The sequence below is a fragment of the Phyllostomus discolor genome, chromosome 2 (genome assembly GCF_004126475.2).
Source record: "Phyllostomus discolor isolate MPI-MPIP mPhyDis1 chromosome 2, mPhyDis1.pri.v3, whole genome shotgun sequence".
Taxonomy (NCBI): Eukaryota; Metazoa; Chordata; class Mammalia; order Chiroptera; family Phyllostomidae; genus Phyllostomus; species Phyllostomus discolor.
Genome location: NC_040904.2, coordinates 190,216,253 through 190,239,480, shown reverse-complemented (window position 1 = coordinate 190,239,480; position 23,228 = coordinate 190,216,253). Strand labels below are relative to the sequence as shown.

The following is a 23,228-nucleotide window of genomic DNA, read 5'->3' as shown; positions in this document are numbered from 1 at the left end:
ATAAGTATAAGAATGTAGTACTAAAAAGAGTATGAGATTTAGGCAGAAAACTGGTCTTGGATCCACTTTCTGAATCACCTTGAATCATTTAATCTTTTAGCTTGTTTCCTCATCTATAAAGAAAGGGGGAGGATAACTTTCATAGAGTAAGTAATTGGAGTTATGAGAAACTGCTTCTTACATAGTGAAGAAATACATTAAAATATTCACATATGCCTTCATATGTGAATGGATTCTGACAATGGTTTCACTATTGCTAGACTTTAAATCACTAAAAATAAGCATTTATTTAATGAGCTGGAATCTAAATATGTACTGTTGTAGTTATCATATTTCCAAAGTCTTTTTAGCTATACCATGTCTACCCCTAGAATGTTATATAAGGTCTGTCCAGAAGGTATCCAGCCATGTAATGTGAAAAGTAGAAACATTTATTGAAGAAGAGACATGATACAGGAAACATTGTACACAGGACAATGACACCTCAGTCCCCTTCAAAGTAGGCATTTTGGGACCTCACACAGTTCTCTCAGTCACCATCAGCTATCTCGTATTTTCCTGAATCTCACTGATGGTCTGAAATCTCTTCCTTTTCAAAGGTGATTTTAGTTTTGGGGAAAGCCAGAAGTCACTGGGTACCAAATCTGGGCTATGTGGGGGCTGAGCCACCTGAGTGATCTGATATTTGGCCAAAAAGCTCTGCATCAAATGTGATGCATGAGCGGGCGTGGTGTTGTGATGAAGCTGCCAATCACTAGCTGCCCATAGCTATGGCCTTCTGAATCATCCAAAAAGTATCCATGGAAGAGTGTTCAAGCTTAAGGCAAAATTTGATGCAGATTCATTGCTCTATTCACTCAGTCATTTTGAGTGGACAGCCACACAGTACACATTCCACTGAGTGGCACCTACCACCCCCACTGACTAGTACACTGAAGTCAGCATTATTCACATGTGAACATTCCAGTCCACTCTCCTTGGCTGCCAGGTTACATGGATGTCATATAAACTGTTCTCACTATACTAACAACAGCTGGACTTTTTCCAGACAGACCTCATAGTTTTTTGGTTTATTTATTTATTTTAAAGATTTTTATTGTTTTTAGGGAGAGGAGAAAGGAGAGAGAATGAGAGGGAGAGAAACATCAATCAGTTACCTCTCACACTGCCTGGACCAGGACCAAACCTGTGACCCAGGCCTGTGCCCTGACTCTGATGGGTCTGGCGACCTTTCCCTGTGTAAGACAACACCCAGACAACTGAGCCACACCAGTCAGGGTCCCACTCTGATATATTTAAGTTACCGTATTTTCTTTTAGTATTTCACCATTTCTTTGTAGAATGTTTAAATCTTCGCTCAGCCTGAATTTTGTCAAAGGAAAGAGCTGGGCTTTTTTGTTTTAGTGGAAGAAATTATCCTTTCCAAAAGGCCAGCTGGTTGTCCCAACAGCAGTTTCTAAAGTACATTTTTTTTCTTCACTGGCTTAAAATGCAACCTTAATCACAGCTTAAAGTTCTAAGTGTATTTAAACCATTGGTGGACTCCATCTTGTCTCATTGATCTGTCTGTTCGTGCACCAGGTGCAAAAGAACAGAGGAAACGTAGGTCCAAAAGGGCTGGGAAGGCGTGAAGGGAGCGGCATCATGTGCACACCGCTCACTGCAGCCTGAAGGTCCCGGTAGGAAGAAAGACATTTCCTTCTGACCTGGCAACAAGCTGCCGACCACTTGCAGCCAATAAAGAACTACCACAGTCCTTCCCAGTTTCCTCCTAAACCTCATACAAGCTGGCTGGAATCCCTTTGTATCCTCTGACTTGCCTGTGGTTTGCTCTAATTTACTTGTCCCAAATTGAAATTCCCCCACCATTCCCTAATAAACTCATGTGGGCTAGCTAAAACCTTGTTGCTTCATGTTTAAGGTTGACAACTAATACCCAAGTCCTTTCGTTACTACAGTTGTACGGTCATCCCCCCCTTATCAGAGAGGGATACCAAGACCCCCAGCGGATGCCTGAAATCGTGATAGTGCTGAACCCTATCTAATCTGTTTTTTCCTATGCATAGATACTTATGATACATTTTAACTTATAAACTAGGCTCAGTAAGAGATTAAAAACAATATCTAGTGATAAAATAGAACAATCACAACAATACACTGTGATAAAACATTATGTGAATGTGGTCACTTGTGTCAGGGATTGCTCATTGAATGAAGTCTGTGTATAGGCTCTGTGATTTCTGGTATGACACGTTGCTGTCGATCAGCACACCTTTTCTGTTCATACCCTCCACCCACAAATGTGATGCTTTTTCCATCTTCACTAAGCACTTACCACGCACCATGGCCATAACTTTTGCTGAGGTGGGACAGCAAAACTAGCAGGATATTTTTTTCCTTTTTCACGATTTCACGGATAGATTTGTTTTTTACTCAGTGTATGGATTTTTTCTTTCCTTATCAAGCTGAGAACTCTCATCTTTCACTTAACGGAGGCACTTGACAGCTTCCCTTTGGCATATTTGAGTTGACAGCATCACTGGGAAGTCAATATTAAGTAAAAGAAGGATTTACTGTATTTTCACTTGGAGGTCAATATTAAGTAAAAGAAGGATTACTTGAACACAAGTGCTACAATACTGCAACCGTCTATCTGAGAACTTGGATAGATGCTAAATTAATGGGCAGATGGGGCATGTACACAGCATGGAAACGCTGATAAAGGGACAACTCAGTGAGTGACAGGTGGGATGGAGCACTGATACGGATATCATCAAGCTACTCAGACTGGCAGGCAACTGAAAATTTATGGATTGCTTATTTCTGCAATTTTCCATTTGATACTTTCAGATTGTATTTGACCAAGGGTAACTGAAACCTCAGAAGGTGAAAACTCGGGTGAGGGGAGATTACTGTATTGCTAAAAAGAGCCTTCAACTATATGTATGTACCCCTATGTTCATTTGCAGCATTATTTACAATAATCAAGACATGGAAACAACCTAAGTTTCCATCAGTGGGTGATTGGATAAAGAAGATGTGGTCTGTCTGGAAAAAGTCCAGCCTTTGTTAATATAACAAGAACAGTTTGCACAACATCCATGTAACCAGGCAGCCAAGGAGAGTGGACTAGAATGCTCATGCGCGAACAATGATGACTTCACTGTACTAGGAAGTGGGGACAGTAGACACTGTTGAGTGAGCATGTGTACTGTGTGGCCATCACATTAAAAATGACTGAGAGTAGAGCAACGAATCTGCATCAAATTTTGCATTAAGCTTGAATAGTCTTCTGTAGAAACTATTTGGATGATTCAGAAGGTCTTTCAAATAGCATAACTCATATGTCTTTCTTTAAAAAAAGCCATAAACCATTCTTAGTTTAAATATTTCTTCAAAACACATGTAAAATTTCCTTACAATACTTGTATTCATAGTTTGAGTCTTTGAGTTTTCATGGTGTTTCTGTCCCCTTCCACTCCAATTACCAAATAGTTTTTTTTTAACAACCTGACTTCAGTTTCCCTTGATTTCACTTAGATTTGTCTCTAGTTAGTATAACTCACTTATGGCTTAACTGAAATATACAATTGTTGCATGTTTTAGCTACATAGGTGCCTCTAATTACTTATGACCAAGAACAACTTAAGTCCCATGTCACTGGTTTTTATAGTCTACCAAAATGAATAGTTAAATTAACAGTCAATACTGGTTTTCCCCATCAGTTCTTTCTATTGCATAAGTGGGGATTCCAACAGAAAAATGATGATAAAAATCTAAATTCTCAAGTATTTTGTATATCCTGATATTAGACCATTCTTTCTTAAGAAATATTTCAAGGGGCAAAATTCCCTTTGAGGTGAATGGTGAATAGAAGTTGCTCTACCACATCCATCCCTTTAATTCAAGTTCCTGCTCCCAATTGTTCCTTCCACCTTGAGTCTGCAAAATCTTAGCAGAACTAAAAAAAAAAAAAAAAAAAAGGAGCGAGAGTGTGAAGCTAAAGAAGGAAAACAATGACACATTTGAGAGTGGTAGTCAAAACCTGTTTCTACTATAGTTAGCACATGGCAATAGGTGCTGAGTAATTTGGAAGATAGAAAAATTCATTGGGTTAGCAATGACCAAATTAAAATAACAATAGATACCTGTTATTGAGGGCTTCCCAGGTATTTGGCAATGCACTGAATGACTTAGATGGATTTGGGTTCATTTTATTACTACCACAATCCTATGAAGTATCGTGATGGTTAGTCTTACAGTCAACTAGGCTATGGTACCTAGTCATTTAATCAAACACTAATAGAGATGTTGCTATCCAGCTATTTTATAGATATGGTTAGCATCTGCAATCAGCTGACTTTAATAAAAAGATTATGTTTGATAATACAAGTGGGCCTTATCCAATTCATTGAAGGCATTAGGAGCAAAAACGGGGTTTCTCAAGGAAGGCAAACTCACTCCTCCTGCTTGGCCTGCCCTATGGATTTCAAGCTAACCAACTCCCTCAATAGCAAGAGCCAATTTCTTAAAACAGTATCATCTGTGTCCTGTCCACTCTGTTTTGCTGGCGAACCCTAGTGCAGGTGGACACTGGTACTTCCCCTATTTTAGAAATGAAGAGGCTGGGGTTTGAGAACTCTTTGCTGGGTGAAGCAGTTGGTAAGCAGACCCTAAACTTCAACACCTAAGTTGGTTCCAGAGCACTCAAAAGTGACCATCATACTATTTGGGACCAAGAAAAATTTTACTGGCTGCATATGTCACTGGAATTTTGTGCTAATTTTTAAAGGATCCATCAGACATCCCAGAAGTTTAAATGGATCTAGACTGAGGAACAGAGTACAATTCTGTTCTTTTCAGCCATCGTGCTGCCTACCCCCTCTGCCACATAACCCCTCACATCTACTTTTATGCCATCAAGAAAGCTGTGCCGTGGTCATATCTAACAGAAAATAATCTTTTAAATTTTGTTTTAATCTTCACCTGAGGATATTTTTTTATTGCTTTGGGAGAAAGGAAAGGAGAAAAAGAGGAAAAATCAACATGAGAGAGAAATGTGGATCGGTTGCCTTCCACACACTCCCCTACTGGGGATCAAACCCACAACATTTTGATGGATGGGGACAATGCTCCAACCAATGGGGCCACCCGGCCAAGGCAGAATACAGTCCTCTTAAATAGATTCTTTGGATGATACAGCAGGGGAGCAGAATAGAGAAGATCCATTCGAAATCCCTTAAAGGAGGTTTAATCTCCTACACCTAGCTGTTGTGGGCACACAGCTGGAACTGCTTTACTGACTGTCTGCTTGCTGAAAACCAGATTGTGTTTTCAAGCTTCCAGACCTGCGTCATAACCCTAAAACCAGATACACATGTTCATCACTGCAGAGCCCAGCAGAACTAAGCTAGATTTGTTGAGCGTTTTCCTGCAGAAAATCACACATTTTACAAATTATAGGTGAACCCTAATTGTATAGGGCTGATAGAGAGTTTTTAAAGCAATGCATACTTTTAAAGAGATTTCTTTTGAGAAAGATACAGAGCGTTTGAACAGGAGTGCTCAGTTGAGCAAAAAGTTCAGAATGGCCCCAAGGAGGGGCTCAAAAAATTAAAGAGAGTCTGAGGAAATGAAATGGACCTGAAATAAGTTTAAATGCCTACTTGCCAGGAGCATAGGAACATTTACTTTTAGGGAAGGCCTCGATTACTGTGCTATGGAAAGGTCCATGAATTCTCAGAGTCAAGGGATAACAGGAGCAGAAAAGAGAGAGGCTCTTCTAAGCGTGGGTGAAACTATCACCAGCTTGGTGGTCTGAGGGTTTTTTGGAAAATGGCATCCTTTGTAAAATGGGTTTAAAATAATATTTTGACTAGTGATTTCACGCCTGTAAAAGGTATTAATTATTTTGGAATTTCCTCCAATGTTTAGATGCTTTGTGTTTTGAATACACTGATTGATTAGTTAATCTACAGCTGCTTCTGGGTGCTCAGCAATTTTCACTGTCTTGTTGCTATGAGACAGGATTTCTCTGAAATCGCCAATGTGACAGGCATCCTGAAGAGGAGGTGGGCTCTGCCTACTAGCCACAGTGCCATCAAGCGGTCATTCTGCAGAACAACGTGACAAAGTTGGTTTGCATTTCCACTAATTCCAGCCCCGTGAAGTCATCTCTGTTCCAGGTGAATTAGCGAGTTAACCAAACAGTGGGGAATTGTGTATGCTCTTTGTTTTCTTCCGCACACAGTGAGGGCTTTCTCTTTGATAAATGAATCATGCCGTGGCAAGGAGATGGGCGAAAGGATGTTGGAATGGTAGTAGAAGGCATTTTAGTTTACCCTTAATTTGACCTCTCTTGGTCTTAATTTCCTCTTCTAAACAGTGAGGGACTTGTGCTAGGGTCTCCCAACATCCCTTCTACTCTAAAAATCTCTAATTCTTTGTTTCCTTTACATGAGGTTTTTACATAGGGGTGGAGCCTCAAAACTGATTGTAGTCAAGTAACTCCAGCAGATCTCAGTTATGTTTCTTTGACAAAGTGAAATCGAGCAGGTAGCAGCAACGCTGGAGAGGTAAAGGGAAGGATTGTGCCCACCAGCAGAGGCAAAACCGCTAATTTTACCAGGCAAGTGACTGCCCCCCAATGCTTGGTGGGTACTATTGTCCTTCCTGAGCAAGAATTCTGGCCCAGGGAGTCAGTTCCAGGAACCCTGGGTAAATCTCTGATGGAAGGTCCCTGGGGAAGTACATCTGGGCAGGATGGGCAGGCTGGTTATAATAATGCTTTCATTGAAGGTTAGAAGCAAAAGAGAAATTCAAATCCCACCTCCAAGGATGCATCCCTGTCCCTTCCTCTGAGTCTGTGGGAACCTGGAACCAGACAGGAGAACTGCCCCTCCTCTGAAGCCCGCCCCACCCTCCACGGTCACCTTTCTTGAACTCCTGTGTGGGAGACACCTGAATGCAGATTCATGGTGCATACCACCGGGTACCACGTAAGGAGCCTGGGATAATTTTCTTATTCTCTCCAACTTTGTAAGTTTTCTTCCCTAAGAATCCTGATTCAAATGCAACCACAGAAGGCTGTCCAGCAATTCCAGTATATTTTCAATACTGTATATGGAGTGCTTTCTGGACAGTGATTACTTAGAAGAAGGTAATATAAAAACATATACAATATTAACATTTCCTCGTGTTCTTTGATAAAAGAAATACAAGTCTCTGAAATGTGTGACAGAGGGGACTTCATTTAAAACAGAAGCCCACAGTTACAGCATTGGAGGAGGGAGGAGAAAATGGAAACGACACAACTCGGTTGGCTCATCACTCAAAGACTGTGTGTATGCTTTATGCTTTTTGAACCTAATGGTAAATAAAAAGTAGGAATGCATTCTCTTTTCTGTGCATGTAACTAATACAGTAAAAGGAGCTCAATAGGAATGCTTCCTCTCAAATGAAAAGTAACTAAAGTTAAAACCATAAAAACTATCATCGGTAAGTGAATGCATTTTACAAAAGAAAACATTTCCCTCAGAAAGTTGATTGAAAAAATATATAAATAGCTTCTGCTTTTATAGTTAAAGCCTTTTAATCTCTAGTGCATAACAATAACTGAAAGAATTCTAAGATATTAAACAAAAGTATTTGGTGGATTTGAGTTAATGGGCCAAGCAAGCTTTTTTTCCTTGGCTTCTCTGTCAAATGAATCATAGATTGAGTCTTTGGTGATAGTTTTGGCCGTGGGAGGGATTTCTGAAATGCCAACATAGTTTTTTTTGGCCATCCTTGAACTGGTTGTTATAGTATAGGCATTGCTTCTGTAACACTTCATCGAGGACATGCAAAAAGTCTCCTTCATTCCTCTCCTAAAACTGGCATTATAAATCGAATACAGAGTAGGTTTGGAGGCTGAAGAACTAAAGGATATCCATGTGATCGCTGTGAACACAAGGGAACTTTTCCTGTAGTCTCGCTCCTGGGGGTGCCACAGCTGAGCTACGTGAAAAGGCAGCCAGGAGAGCAGAAACAATAGGTTTAAAATGAGGAACATCTTGATAGTTTTCACTTTCGTCCTTGGGACAATGTTCATTGTCCTCCTCACAGTTCGGCCATCAGTGCCTATTCTCCAAATATACTTTACGACCTTCTGGTAGAATAAGATTATGAGGACAGATGGAATCACAAAGCCCACCAAGAAATGGATGACAGTATAGACCGTTCCTTCCCAAGAGGAAGGGAGGAAATAGTTACAATGATTGTCCCAGCTGGACCCATAGAAAAAGAACACAGGGGCCACGAAGGCTGCATCGAAGATCCATGATGCTGCAATCATTTTCTTGGCTTTTTCCCTGGACACCTTGAAGCTCAGAGGATAGACAATGGTATAGAACCGGTCGATGCAGATGGAGAGGAGCACGTAGATCTGCACGCCCGGGGTGAGATACTGAAAGTACCGCACGACCTTGCACATGGCGCTGCCCAGTGTCCACCTCCCGGTGGCGAACTGCAGCAGAACAAAAGGTGAGCTGGCCACGCTGATGAGAAGATCAGCACACGCCAGGGAGACTACAAAGTAGTTGGTGGTGGACTGAGTCCTCCTACTCCTGTGGATGACCAAGCAAACCAGGGAATTGCCAAAGACAGACAACAACCACAGGGTCCCAAAGAAAATGCTAGCTGTGGCCACTTCCCCGGGTCTCGGTCCATATTGCAGGTCTGTCCTGTTGCTCATCCAGCCGTGCCCCTCATATAATTCCGTCAGGTCATGGCTTGGCAGAGGTGTGGCTGTTGCAGGGTGGCTGTGGTTTTGGAAGGGCACCGGAAGTGTCGGAGTAACCAAAGGTGGCTTGCTGTTATCCATTCTGTGAGCAAACACCATATTCATTTTTTCCCTCTTAGTTCTGGATAAGAAAAGAAGAATGAAGCCCCCTGTTAAAACGGTGTTATAGAGATCGATTTCCCATCTTATTTGACCCTTAGATTGGTTGTCATTTGTCAATGAGTAGGCCTTGTGCGCTGGCAGGAAAACATGACTATTATCCAGAAAAAACTCTGGCTCTATTTCTCTTTCATTGCAGGAGCTATTTTAGCAGATCCCTGCACAAGCTCCCTTTGACCTCACCCTCTTGACCCTTAGTCAAATGTGGTAGAACTCACACCAAGCCCCACTCCTAAACGTGTCCTTTTCCCTTCACTCACTGGGGACAGCAGAGAGTTGGAGAGCTCACAGTAAGAGTGTTACCCCCAACTGAACAGCTGTTGAAATTCTGGGCAAGTGAGAAGTTCCTGAATGTTTTAACACTGAAGTGATGAGGCTGCAAGAGAGGAAAACTCAGGCTGAGACAAACACTCAGATGTCAACTATGGAAATAGCTAACAGGAATCTATGAATATGGGCTGGTGGGCTCCTGGAAAGGACCCTCCTGCCCTTATTGCAGAATTTCCATTACAGAAGCATTATGGAAGCACACAGAGTAACTGTAAATAACACCTCTGTGTGTGCCAGAAGTAGGTCCTAATGTAATGACATCTGAAAATAGGTTGCTTTTTCCAGAAGATCATATGGCTCATGTACTAAACCTTGCCGCCAGTCGATGACATTTGTTAATGTTACTCTCTAGTTATTGTTTCATAAAATGACAATATTGACTGAAGAACATACAAGATGTCTTCTAAAGAATGTAACCAGGGTACTAGAAACCTTATGCATTCAGATGATTAAAAATGACCTAATATAACAGTTACTTAGCCACTTTTTAAGAGCTTATGATTCTTAGATATAAAAGAATATTATAAAGTTTAGCATTTATCTTTTTGTACTAGTCAGTGAGGGAAAAAATTACACTTTTTAACAGGTGAAAAGATTGCTTAATTGTGAACCATTTGATTAAAATTGAGGTTACTTTGATGGCAGTGGATTATTAATGTTTAAGTTGGTCTGAATCTATTAAGCAAAAGAGAACGCGATCGAATCCACAATAACCAGGGCAATTCCATCTGGCCAGCGGCACTGGGCTGGGGGTGGGGAAGTGCGGTTCCAGCAACAGGATCTCGAAGGGGCCTAGTGCCCCTCACGCTGGGCTCCTGTGACCGCCTCACAAAGAAGCATTTCTGAGTTTTAGAAGTGGGATTAAAAAACAGTTCTCAATGACCTGTTTTTCCTTGAAAGGTTTTTGCACTAATTTGTGGTAGGGAGAGGAGTGTTAATATATATTGTCTTCACCAAGAAACCACATTCAATAGAAGTCTGGAGCTCAGAGCAATGTATACCAAATGCTAGTTCCGTGATACTTTCAGGCTTATTTTTTTGTCCAGGAGGTAGCCCTACTTAATTTCTCAAAGAGAAATGTAAGGTAATCAGACATTTTGCCTACTAAAAGACCTTTAAGCATGGCTGGCCAGTTGACGGTCAGTTGTAAGAATAGTAACCATATGTTCCATATTAAAAAATCAGGACACACAGTTTAAAAACAGAACATAAACTCTAATATTAGCACTGTCCTAGAAAATCTAGAATGCATGACCCTTATTCATATAAAATGGAAATAATCTTTCCACCTTCCTATGTAAAGCATATAAGATGCCAAAAAGAGAAGCAACGCGATTTAAAAAAAAATATTTAAAGTTTAAAAATAAAACAGACGAGCAATTTTTTCAGACAGAAAGAACCATTCCGAACTGTCTGGGGATCCTGTGGCCTAAATAAAACCGGAGTCAGCGACAGGGGCCCTTTTCCCACAGTCAGTAGTTCACTCACTTGAAAACCTGTGAACTTCCTTTTGTTTCTCTCAAGCCCAAACTCTGCTATGAGAGAAGGAACTTGCTCACCCTTGCAATTCAAATTCTGTGAAGCCTTCTTCCATATTCCCTCCAGCGGCTTCACACCAATGAGCGTGTCTGCTGATTTCTCCAGCCCCACTGCTTGCAAACATAGGACCCTGATGCTCAGAAATGGGGCAAGGGAACCTGGGGTGTGCCTGAGTCTAGGTCTCCCTGATGATGGCATGACTTTCTGACTTGACCTAAAGTTGCTACAGCTCTCTTTATTCAGTCAATAAACCAAGAAACTGTGCTGGGTACAAAAGAGACAAAGATAAGGCCCATGAATGGGTAAATGTATAAATAAACTGCTATATTATAACTAAATCCTATAATAATTATAATTAACTGCTAAAACCAGATGAGGAGGACCTAAGAGCCAGAGAAAAATAGGGCCCCAATTTTGCTTGGGAGAGGAAGAAGAAAAGAAAAGGTTTCACAAAGAAGATGAGGTTTGAAGTGGAGTCTTTGAGAAGGAATGGGACTCTTTCAGGAAGAAAAGCAAGTAATAAAAGAGAAAAGAAAACTCCAAGGGAGAGAAAGAGAGAAAGAGACAGCATGCTCATGTGGAATGAATTTGGTGGTCCTCTTAATGGTTTGATCTTTTCTGGGCCCTTTTCCCCTTTAGAAACAGTTTCCTGCAGACCGTACCTCCTCCAGTATATAGTTTCTACACGCCCTACAATCCAACTGACCTAAAGGTTTCCCATGGCTACAGTGAGAGGCTACATTTTCCACATTCATGGGCTGCCATGTGGTCAGATAGCAGACAGCAGTATTAGCATATCCAGAATGGTTGTGGTATCCTTGTTCACACAGCACTTTGCTAGTCCTTTACCACAGCATTTTCACTTCTTTTGCTTTAGACCCATGGTTCTCTAGCTTGGCAACACACTGGACTTTCCCAGAGAGCTTTCCAAAAATATTGATGCCTGGGTCCTGCCCCAGGACTATGACTGGATTGGTCTGGAGTGCTGCCTGGCCATTGGGACCTTTCAAACTCCCCCAAGTGACCCTACTGTGCAGCCAGGATTAAGAATCACTGCTCAGGAAGTACTCCCATGTTTCTGGTTTCCCCCACACCATGGCTCCTGGAAGGAGGGTATTATCTCTTCCCATGCTCTAAAGTCTCCATTGAAGTTCTTTACATTAATAATTGCATATTAAATATTTACTCAGTCGAATCCCCAAGGATGGAGAACTGAAATGCAGGAGTCCTACTCTAGGTGGCTCTGCACGGAGTTACAAGCACACAGAGCATCATTGTGTATTCTCCCGAAGCTGACACATTGGTGACCATGGAGACAGGGGAAAACACACAAGCAGGGCCAGTGAAATTAAAGTCACCCAGGTCAACTGCTACACAAAGCAGAACTCTTGTTTAAGGGAAAGGGGAGGTAGTTTGGGTGTCCTCAGACAGACTCCTGACCCCACTCCTGGAAAAAATCATCTGCCATGTTATACCTAAATTCTAATGTCCAAAAGTCAAATTTCAGAAACGTTTCCCTGCTCCATTAATTTGGAAATAAATACATCTTCAAGGGAGTGTTTTGGAAATATAAGGACTGCTTAATTAGTAACTATTTCCAAGTCATTCATATGCAGTAATTTTAGGAGCAACAGGAAAGACTTCTTTACCCTCTTTCTGTTCAACCTATCTCTTCTCAACTAGTTCTGATGCTGCCATGTGACATGTTCCACTGGGTAAAAATATATCTCTATATAGTATCTAAGAAAGGAATAATTAATCTGTTGGGCTCTAAGAGGTGTTTTTAAATATATAACTGGGGAAAACGGTGGGTAGGTTGACATGGCATAGAACTAGGGATTGGTTGGACCTCTGTAGTGATGGGATCCTGGGAGCCGGAGAGGGGACATGACTATCATTTTATACTGCAAATTTTATTTTGAATGTTCATCTTCCTCATTATGTTATAAGTTCCTTGAGGACAGAGATTATGTCTCTATCTGCATATTCCTGGAGCATGCAGATATTAATAAAGGTTTATTGAACAAAGACATGAATAGATGTGTTAATAAAAATGATACACCGCTTGAAAATAAGGAGAGCAAATCTTTTTAAAGCCACACCAGGACATTGTTAGATGGGATTCTCCAAGAACGAATTCTTTGGGAGAATGCATCTGTGCCCGAGTTTGCTATTTACTATATGACTAGAGTGCAGATGTTGTGAGGTTCCATGGTAACACACAGATTTCTGTCTAGCAGGAAAATAACCCCACAGGTTACAGATTGGTTGCCCTGTAGGACATTATCCAGTTTTGTGACTACCTAGCAATCTTATGCTGACATTCTTCTAAAAAAACAAAAGCACAAAGCCCTATAAATCACCTGTTCCTTCAAATGCTGTTGGATCAGCCTTATTATCTCATCAATTCCTCCAGTAACAAGTTCATAAATCTTTGACATGTTCATGCTGTATTTGTGTGAGAGTTATGACTTGAATTTTTTGAAGATCACATCTTGATGGGTGGGTGCAGGGATGAATGATTGTGAACTAATGAGAGGGCTGCAACGAGAACCAAGGGGGCCAGGGGCCAACTGTTCACTGGCAGTGCTGCCTGCGGCTGTTCCTGGCCAAGCTCATCAACTGCTGGTTAGGTTTCGTTCAGACTCAAAAAATCCTAATGAATGATTCCCTCCACCCTCTTAAAATTGTAAAAATTTACAGACATTCTCACAATGTAGGAAGACCATTTCTATTTCTGAGACTTGTTCAAAAATTTAATGTCAAACTAGAATTTGTATTATATGGAGTTTTTACATGATTTGGTTGGGAAAAAAAACAAATATTTTCTGTAGAATGGGAAGCATCTGCTGGACCTACACAGATGCTTAAGGCTGTTTACTAATGAGCAATACGATCAATTACAATGATGACAGTAGTTATAACATCAATACCTTGTATTTTGTGCTTTCTGTGTCAGATATTTTATATGTGTCACCCTTAGAGGTAGGAAATATTACTAGCCTTTTTTACAAGTGAAAAAGGCTGAAGCTCTTCCCAAAGGACATGCAGTTGGAAACTGGTCGCCCTAGGACTGCCCCACTCCAACAACGCCCATGCTCCTCACCGCCACTGGGGCTTCACGCCCGGGGAGACCATGAAGGGCTGGATCTGAATTCAGAAGGTGGAATTAGCTATACATAGATAGGTCTTTCTTGACTCCAGCCAAACATAGGAACATAAAATTATTCCCCCACAGACTCTTAACCCACAGATACATCTGTTCAACATGCTAGCTCAGAAATATGTGAAATAGTGAACATTTGGGGAAAAAATCACCGCCACCACATATTGGATGGAGGCTTAGCATTAAAAGTGCAGTAGCTATGTTGGTCTGGAAATACAGCCTCTCTTTAGAATAAAAAATATGAGAGTTTTAAAAATTCACTAAGGAAGATGATTAACTGTTGCCTTTAAATGCAGAATGAAAGCATAACTCTATCCTTCAGTCTGAATTGAAGTGAGGAAATAGTTTTATCAATGGTATTATCCCAAGTAGGAAACTGTGTGCTTTTTAAAATTTTAATAGTTTTACTATAGAAAATACCATAGTAGTAAGATATTTTCTCTTAAGCATTTCATTGTTACATAGGCTTGATTTGCATGTATATTAAGTTGAGAACCACCTGGAGCACTGGTGGGCTGGCTAGGGCTGGCTTGCATGGGCTCCCTAGAGACAGTTATGCTCATTTCTTCCCAATCCCAAGTTCAATGACATCACATTGGTATTGTCAATCAACCAAGGTACGGATATTCACACCACAGAAACTGACAAACACTACAAATCAGGTTTTCCTTCCTGTGGAGGTGTTAAACATTTCCCAGTCCGCCACTTCCAGGAGTGCAGGGTTTACTGGGCAACCTAGCCCGGTGCCCTGAACTTATGAACATATCCCTGAATTTATGCTAAATGGTTAAAGAGGCCACATAGGCTCTTTGGAAGCTTTCTGAGTGGCTGGCATCTTACCTTCTGGCCCTGAGCTATGGCCCTGGCATGGACACTGAGCTAAGTGCTTTATAGAACTACCCAAGGCCCAGGGAGCCACCACATGACTGTGGGGGTACAGGACTGGAAAACCAGAGAGGGTAAGACATGTTCTCACAATGTGCCATCCAGATAAGGTCACCAGATAAAATGTAGGACACTCAGTTGAATATGAATTTCAAATAAATAACAATTTTTTTGCATATGTATATCCCATGCAATATCCCACACATGGTGGGATAGGTTGCCCAGTAAACCCTGCACTCAAATACTCCTGTATTTCTATGGTATGTAAATAATAACTCAATAAAACTATTTTTTAAGGTAGTTCTGGGACCCTTGCCTCAGTTCCTCACTAGGCTCCAGATAAGTGACAGGTGGTAATACAGGAGTGCGGCTAGGGAGGTGAACCCAAGGCACAGTGTTGCCCAGCTGGGAAGAGTCCACAGCCCCAGGGATGGTACCAAAGCAGCAGATCCACCGGGCCTCAAGGACCCACACCAGATCAGACCATAATTACGTGTCTGCTATAATCAGAGGGGACCCACGGCTAGAAGGACCGATACTCACACTTCACTCTGTAGAAGAACCCCAGGACCTGGGAGGAGGAAGAGAGGCCCAGCAATGTTTGTCACTGAGTCTCTCATTAGCCTGGTAGGATGAAGGCTTGCCCCTCTCCTTGTTTCTTGGCAGTTTATCTTTACTTTTTTTAATTTAGTTTTCCATGACCATTGACATATAATAGCATACTAGTTCCATGTGTATAACATAATGACTAGATGTTTTTTTACCCTACGAAGTGACCCCCCCCCCCATAAGCCTGATGCCCACTTGGCACCATACCCAGTAGTTACAGTATTACTGACTGTAGGAGCAGTGCCATTATTTAAAGGAAAGAATGTGTGTAGTAGGCAGAATGGCCCCCGAAAGCTGTCCACACCTTTATCCCTGGAACCTGTCAATAAGTTATGTAACATAGCAAAAGTGCAAATATAATTAAGATTATGGAAATTAAAATGGGAAGATTATCTTGGATTATCCAGATGGGCCCAAACTAATAAATTCTTTTCTCTGGTTGGTAGCAGACAGATGAGCGGAAGAAGTTAGAGACAGATTCCAAGCGTGAGAAGGAACTGACAGGCTATGGCTGGCTCTCCCATGTAAGGCCCACACTAGAGAACCGGAGAGGCCAGTTGGAGTTATGGGTGGTCCCCAAGTGACGGCCATCAAGGAAATGTGCCCTGAATGTTACTACCACAAGGTGCTGCATTCTGCCGACCATCCAAATGAGCTCTGGAGGGTGACCACCCCTGGAGCCTCTACAAAGGAACACAGACCTGCCAGCTCCTCGATGTCGGCCTGCAGAACTAGGCAGCGAAACCAGCCAAGCACAACCCGACTTCAGACCTGCAGAACTGCGGCATAATAAACATTATCTTAAGCCACTAACTTTGTGATAGTTTGTTACAGCAGCAAGAGAAACTAATCCAATATATTGTTTCTTGTATGATTAAGTATGAAGACCAAAGTTTCTACCAACCCCCCTATTTACCACTTTCCACTACCCCACCAGCATCTAGAATATTAAAAATCCTTAAAGGCTTAAAGAGTATGGTGCTCTCTACTTCACCTTAAATGTTGAACTGGGGGCCAAGAAACCTGGGTTTACAAGCAATAAAGAGCAAGTCAAGACACCCAGACCCCCTTTTTTTTTATCAGCAGTGTAAGAACCTTAAGTAAATCAATCTCTCTGATCTCTGTTTCCGTGTCTACAATATGAATGAGTTGGTCTGGATGATTTCTAAGGTCATTTAAACTCTAGGAACTAAAGCTGATAGGCAGACATTGGGATGAACAACACACATTCATTTAACTTATAACCTACCACCTTCACCTAGCCGAGAGCTCACACAGAGAGTGTATTTCGATAAAAGACAGGAAGGTTGTTTGGGGCTGCTGGAGGCCAGCACTGTGAACCTTTGACATCCAAGAAGAGTAGGATGTATCTCCAAAAAGTCCTCATGGCCAAACTTTACCTAGAGGGCAGCCAACCCCTCCTCAATAATTATCCTGAGTGTGCCAACGATCCCTTATTGAAGATTCCTTGCAAGAAGTGGTCTGGTCAAAGACCTGCCACCTGCACTTGCTTTCCTCCTATCCCCCACTTGTATTTCCACAGGGAAGAAACACTTACTAGAACCCCGACTATCCTCTACCAATTCTCCATACCTCCCTTCCCAGTGTGGGGTCTTTTGAATTCTGAACAAAGCAATCTGGCCAAGGAGTTTTTACATCACCATACTCAATTTAACTCATTACAACAAACATTTTTTGAATACCTGCTGTGAGCTCACTGAGTTAAAGTAGAGGCAAACAGTTGTTTTGGAGGTAAATGTTCAGTTTCATTTCCAAGCTCTGGTTTCAGTATCAACATCTCTAGTAGTGAGACTTAAATAGGAAAGAGGCAGGGAGGCAAAGAGTAGATATCCTACACTCAAAGCAAAGAGCTGTAAAAGAAATGTGATTTAAAGCTATTTGAAAAGAAGGCGAAAGATTCATTAAGAACCAAGTATAAGCACTGCCTGGGGAGTTACTAAGAACTCGTACTTTTCAGAAGCATTTACATTCATCTCACATCAAATTCACATTGACACACCGGGCAAATTTTGATGTCTGCAATCAGGATTTTCCAAGAAAGCAACCTTCAGGTTCATGGAGCAAAAGTTAGATTTGAATTTGCATTAATGTATATTTTTATGGACAAATTATGCACATATATATCTTTGAAACTATGATTAAATGTATATTTGCATATGTTTCACACGGTTAATGCATATATGTTTTTGTGCCATATATTTTTAGACTAGTTAATCTTCTGAGCTTCAGTTTCCTGATCAGAAATTGGGACTAATAATGCATATCATAAGGCTTCCATCAGGATTAAACATGACAGACACCAGAGCCTAGGAAGGTCTGCTGAATGAAAGGCTCCAGGAGATGACTGCTTTACAAGTTTAGCCAAGGAAAAGTGATCCACAGACAGGGAAATACACTCATGATGGTAACTCCTCTTTGTTTTTTAAACTTCTTGGATCGGCCACCTCTCCTCACATCTCATCTTTTGCTTTGGTCCATAGAGGAGAAACTGCACCCACTCTGGTCCTTCCTCCTCCTTACATACATACCCTAGGAAGGATTTGCTAAGTTTGCTGGCAGAGCTGGCAGGGCAGGACTCATTTGGCAGGGTTTACTAGCAGTGGGCAGGTTACTGTGACCGAAAGGCAGGGCAGAGGCATGACTTTCTTGTATCCTTCACGCATGCCCATTGTCCCTTTTCTGCTTTCCTCCTTCACTCCTAGCCTCCAAGGTGAAAGCTTACCTGGGCAAAGCGCCCCCTCCAGGGAAAGCCTCTCCACTTTCTCTCTCCTGTCTTCTCTTGTTCAGCTGGTTGCATAGAGGCCCCTTTTAGATTGTGAGGGATGAGTATGAAGCCCAGCTAGGCTTCCAGATGGACACCTCTTGTGTGCACTAGCCTACCTGCTTATCTGGGAAGTCCTGCCTCAGTGTGGTGGGCATGCAGCACTGGTGCTTCCAGCAGGGCTGTTGCTTCTGCACGGCTCACTCTGCAGGTAACAAACACTGGAGGCAGGATGAGGGAGTAGAATTAAGGACGCATACCTTATTCACAACCCCACTCTTCCTCTCCTTAGCAACTTAATTAGAGAAATAATAGAAAAAAATAGATTTGTGTACATTATCAAGAGGGGTGACTATTTTAACCCTAATTAGTCTGTTAACCTGACTAATCCTGAGTGACTTTTCAAATGCTTGGAGACAATCTTTTGGAGTCAGGTCCTAACTGCAAACGGGTTGGAAAAGGCCGCCTGGCTCCAGCACACTCTGACACTGAAGATCCCAGGGGTCCCTTGGGAGGAATCCTGTAGTTCTGTGAGCTCTTGGTGCAGTGTTCTGGGTGCTGGGGTCCACAGTCCATTAGGACAGGGAGGCCCAGGGAAGAAAGTGACCTTCTCAAGACATTAACTTTCAACTTGAAGTTAACTACTTCAATGTTGGGAAATGGTTCCAGGCAAAACATCAGAGCAAAATGAGGCTGCTAGTGGTGCCTCCATCTGGATGCAAATACAAATATTAGAAGACACAGACACAGACAACAGTGTGGTGGTTTCCAGAGGGAAGGGGCATTGGGGAGCAGTAAAGGGTAAACGGGGCCAAATGGCTGGTGATGGAAGATGATCTGATTTTGGGTGGTGGGCACACTATGCAATATACAGACCATGTGTCATAATAATATACACTTGAAACCTATATAATCTTTTTTTTAAAAGATTTTATTTCTTTATTTTTTAGGGAGGGAAGGAAGGGAGAGAGAGAGAGAAACATCAATGTGCGGTTGCTGGGAGTTATGGCCTGCAACCCAGGAATGTACCCTGGCTGGGAATTGAACCTGGGACACTTTGGTTCCCAGCCCATGCTCAATCCACTGAGCTACACCAGCCAGGGCTTGAAACCTATATAATCTTATTAACCAATGTCACCCCAATGAGTTTAATTTAAAAAATAAAATAAAATATCAAAAGAACTTCATTCTACATATAAATAAAATGCCAGGGGTACTGGTAGTCCCCAGGAAAGAACTGATGGCTACGTCTTGACATTTTTCCAGGGTCAGTCTGACTAGCATACCTAAGTTTTAGGCATAATTTTTACCATTGCCAAGTTTTATTCTCCTGCACATTTATCTCCTCACTATCCTCCTAACAAACACATGCAAAACAAAACAGGCATGGGCCCCCAAACTGGCTCCAGCAGAATGCTGTCAGTCTTCATTTGCCCATATACATGAGAGCTTACCATAGACCAGGCATGGTGCTAAGCGCTAGCAATCTGAAGATGGGAGGACACCAGCAGCTCCCTTCAGATGACAGTCTTAGTGTGAAAGTGTTACTTGTCCCGGGGAAATGTAGACTTCAGGAGGGATGAAAGCCTTCATCTGAAGGACTAACTAAAGTTCAATACTGCAAGGGGCACAGTTACTCTTCAAAGTGTTCTTCAATGAAACCCTGAAAGGAAGGACCTCGTTTTGTGAAGAATTTCACAAATTTTAGCTTCTTATCCCTAATCTTCCTCTTTGTATCTTTGACCTAGTAAATTCTTAGTTTTCCCAAGTCATAGAAGAATGAGATCAGTCACCTTGTATTGTCTAGGGCCAGGAGGGAAACCACACAGACCAAAGGAAGAAAATCCTTATGCCTCAGAAATTCCCAGAAGTTAAAAAAAACTTTCCTCTTTCTCCCTTAAAAATCTAAAATAATTTGCAAAGAGATCTATTCCCTTGTTTTAAAGTATGATAATATTATTTTAAAGTACCAAATCTAGTCAGTTTGATATCATAGTTTATATTAAAAATTTTAGAAGTTTTTAATCTATTTTATTTTGAAAACCAGGTAAGTGCTTATAAAGAGAACATGCTTAGACTGGTCTTATTACTAGGTTCTAATGCTGGAAGAATTTCTAGGTTCAATTAAAAAAAAACAACCAACCATGATGTAATTCTAGATTTCTTTTTTTCCTTTAGACATCATTTGGTCACCATAGAAACACAGTGTTTTACAACTAGATATCTATACAGCCCAAGGGGAAGAGAATAGGCAATCACTTCCTGGGTTATTTGAGGGTACAGAATGTGACTATTGGGATAATTCAAGATTAAATATAGATGTCTGTCGCTGGGGTTCTGTTTTAGCCAGGCAAGCTGACTCAATCTTCTAGTAACATCAGCTGATCAAAATTGGTAACCAAATCAACTGCTGACATCATTTAAAATAACACAAGCAGAGAAGCAGTATAGTTTAGTGTTTAAGATCATGAACACTGGGGTCAAGTTTCTTGGGTTCAAATCCTGTTTCTAGTATTTACTATCTGTGTGACCTTGGGAGAGTTCCCTAACCTCTCTGTGCCTTAGTTTCTTCATCACCAAAATGTGGGCACTAATTACACCTCCTTCAGAGGGTTATTATAAGGATTAAATGACTGATTATTTGTGCTTACACTGATGCTTTACATACAGGGTCTGGCACAGATAACACCCCTTTTTTATTACAAAATCTTTTATGTCAAAATCACAAGCATGTAATTCTATAACATACCAATATCACACTCAAGCACACCACAAGACATTTTAGGTGAAATGTTCAAATTAAAACTATAAATTATTACACCCATATTATTACCCTACCAACCACACTCAAGCAGGCCTTACTTCTGCCAGACCCTGTAGAGCAAGAACTTTGTAAGTGTTGTAACATAAAGACAAAAAATATAAATTTGCTAGCTTCCTTCTCTCTGCTGGGTAGAAATGGTCAAAAATCCTGAGATTTGAGGACATGGCAGATTATTTTAGTCTGTAACTTTGGAAGAGTCCTTTGAGAACTTGCTGGGGGCCCTCTTGGGAGCGATTCTATAAGGTCTGAAATTCAGCATCAGTCTACTGCCCAAAACCAGTGCTGGAAACAGTCCCAAGCACTCCTGGTAGCAGGAACATCCGAAGGAAGATGATTGCACAGCACAAAGACACAGCACGCCTGCCCACTCAGGCTCCCTAAGCCACTGCCAATAACCTTTGCGAACAGGAGCACAGAATAAGCAGCTGGAAAGGGATGAAACAGGATTTTATGGAAGTGGCAATGAATTCTAGTTGATTTCAGTAACATTTTTCCTCTTTCCAGGATTCAAAGAAAAAAATAATTTTCATCAATCCTTTGTTTTATTAATTATCACCATACAGAATTTCTATCTAATTTTTCTTCAACAGACACTTACTCTGGCGAATTATTCATTTTGCAGATGCACTACCTAGGCATCTTTTCTGGACCTATAAGAAATCTAAAGCCCCTAACCAGCAAATACACCAAGACAAAAATCTTCAAATTGCCTGGAAAAAGAGAAGATATTTTGTCCTCTAAGCCAAATTTCAGCCACAACAGTGCAGGATCACTAGCACATACCTCCATCAGGACTTGATTTTAGAGCCGGTCTCCTTGGGTCTTCTTGGTCAGGAACAGACCTTGCATGGGAGTTTGGAGAATGCCAAAAACCACCAGGAAAGCTTGGGAACACATTCATACCTGTCTTCTGCTTTTCCCCTGGCTCACAGCCTGCTTCCTGGTAGGGAGACAAAATGACGCTGTGCAGGGTAGACTGTTAAACCATCTTCCCACCCCCAGCCCCACTCTCTTGGTGCCCCTCCCTTCTCTTTTCCAAGGCTCTGGAATGTGTCACATGGGAAATGGATCATGTGGCTCAAGGGGAGAATGTGGCCATTTTCTCTCTCCCTTCCCCCACTTTTCCTTTCAGGAGCAAAGCAGCAGAAATCTCCGATCTGATTGGCTCTGACCAAAAATCTCCGTATGAAAAGGGAAGATTCAACTACTGAAACCTCCAGCCTTCTACACTTTATTGTTTTATTTTTCATCTGGCCGATTTACCCTGGGCATTCAGAGTTGCTTCGTAGGGAGAGAAATGACACTTTGCCCCCAGCCCTTTTCTTTCTTATCATCAGTACACTAACACGGCAAGGTGTTCCCTAACCAGCCTCCGGAGCCCCCTTGGCACATCTGGGACAACGGAGTATTCAGCACCACGGACAGCATTACGCCCACTTCAGTGTTCACTAAAGCCATTTTTTCCCCTGGTCCATTTAACTCTCAGGTAAATAAAAATATTTCCCTGAGGTCTTTTATCTAAATAGAAATCAGGCCAGCCATATATTTAGGGGCCCAATTTCCTTGTCTATCAATTTATTGTTTGTTACATTATAAATAGAAATATAATTTTAATGTATCATTAAACCCAAAGGCCATCCCATGTCTACCTCCCTGTCCTCATCCCATCACCCATCCCCACTCTTTAAATATGCTGTATGTTTTGGAGGAATATGCTCTGTGTTTCTGATAATATAATTTACTATATGCCCATACATGTATGTTCAAGGGAAGAACCACGGGAACACACAGGATTTCTAGCATGTGGGTGTCTGTCTGCATGTGGTAGCCCCATCCCCAGGCCTAGGCAGGGTGGAAATAGAGTGGCAGGGAGGCAGCTGGGTAGGAGCTGTTTTGTTCCGGGGTCTATCCTGCTTTGCTGACATCTCGGTTGCCATGGTGCTAGGTAACTGCTGAAGGGGATGATTTCTTTCAGAACCGGTCACCATGGGACCCAGCTGGCTACAGAAAGGCAAAGGGAAAAGGGCTGAATTGCTGAGGAGAACTTTCAATTAGCATTTTCAGAGCCAAATTGACTTAACGGGCCCTTTCCTTACTGAATTGTTGCCGATCCTAAACCTTGAAAGGATTCTGGGAATTAGTATGGACACTG

The 23,228-nt window shown here is 41.7% G+C and overlaps 1 protein-coding gene across 1 annotated transcript; it reads right to left on the bottom strand.

Moving 5' to 3' along the window:
* Positions 1–7,572: 7,572 nt before the first annotated feature.
* On the bottom strand, positions 7,573–22,573 carry GPR19 (G protein-coupled receptor 19). The gene is made up of 2 exons (XM_028532916.2): positions 21,860–22,573; positions 7,573–8,903 (listed from the first exon to the last, which is right to left on the bottom strand). Exon 2 carries the CDS (start codon positions 8,885–8,887, stop codon positions 7,634–7,636), a length of 1,254 nt encoding a protein of 417 aa, XP_028388717.1. The 5' UTR covers positions 8,888–8,903; positions 21,860–22,573; the 3' UTR covers positions 7,573–7,633.
* Positions 22,574–23,228: the final 655 nt, after the last annotated feature.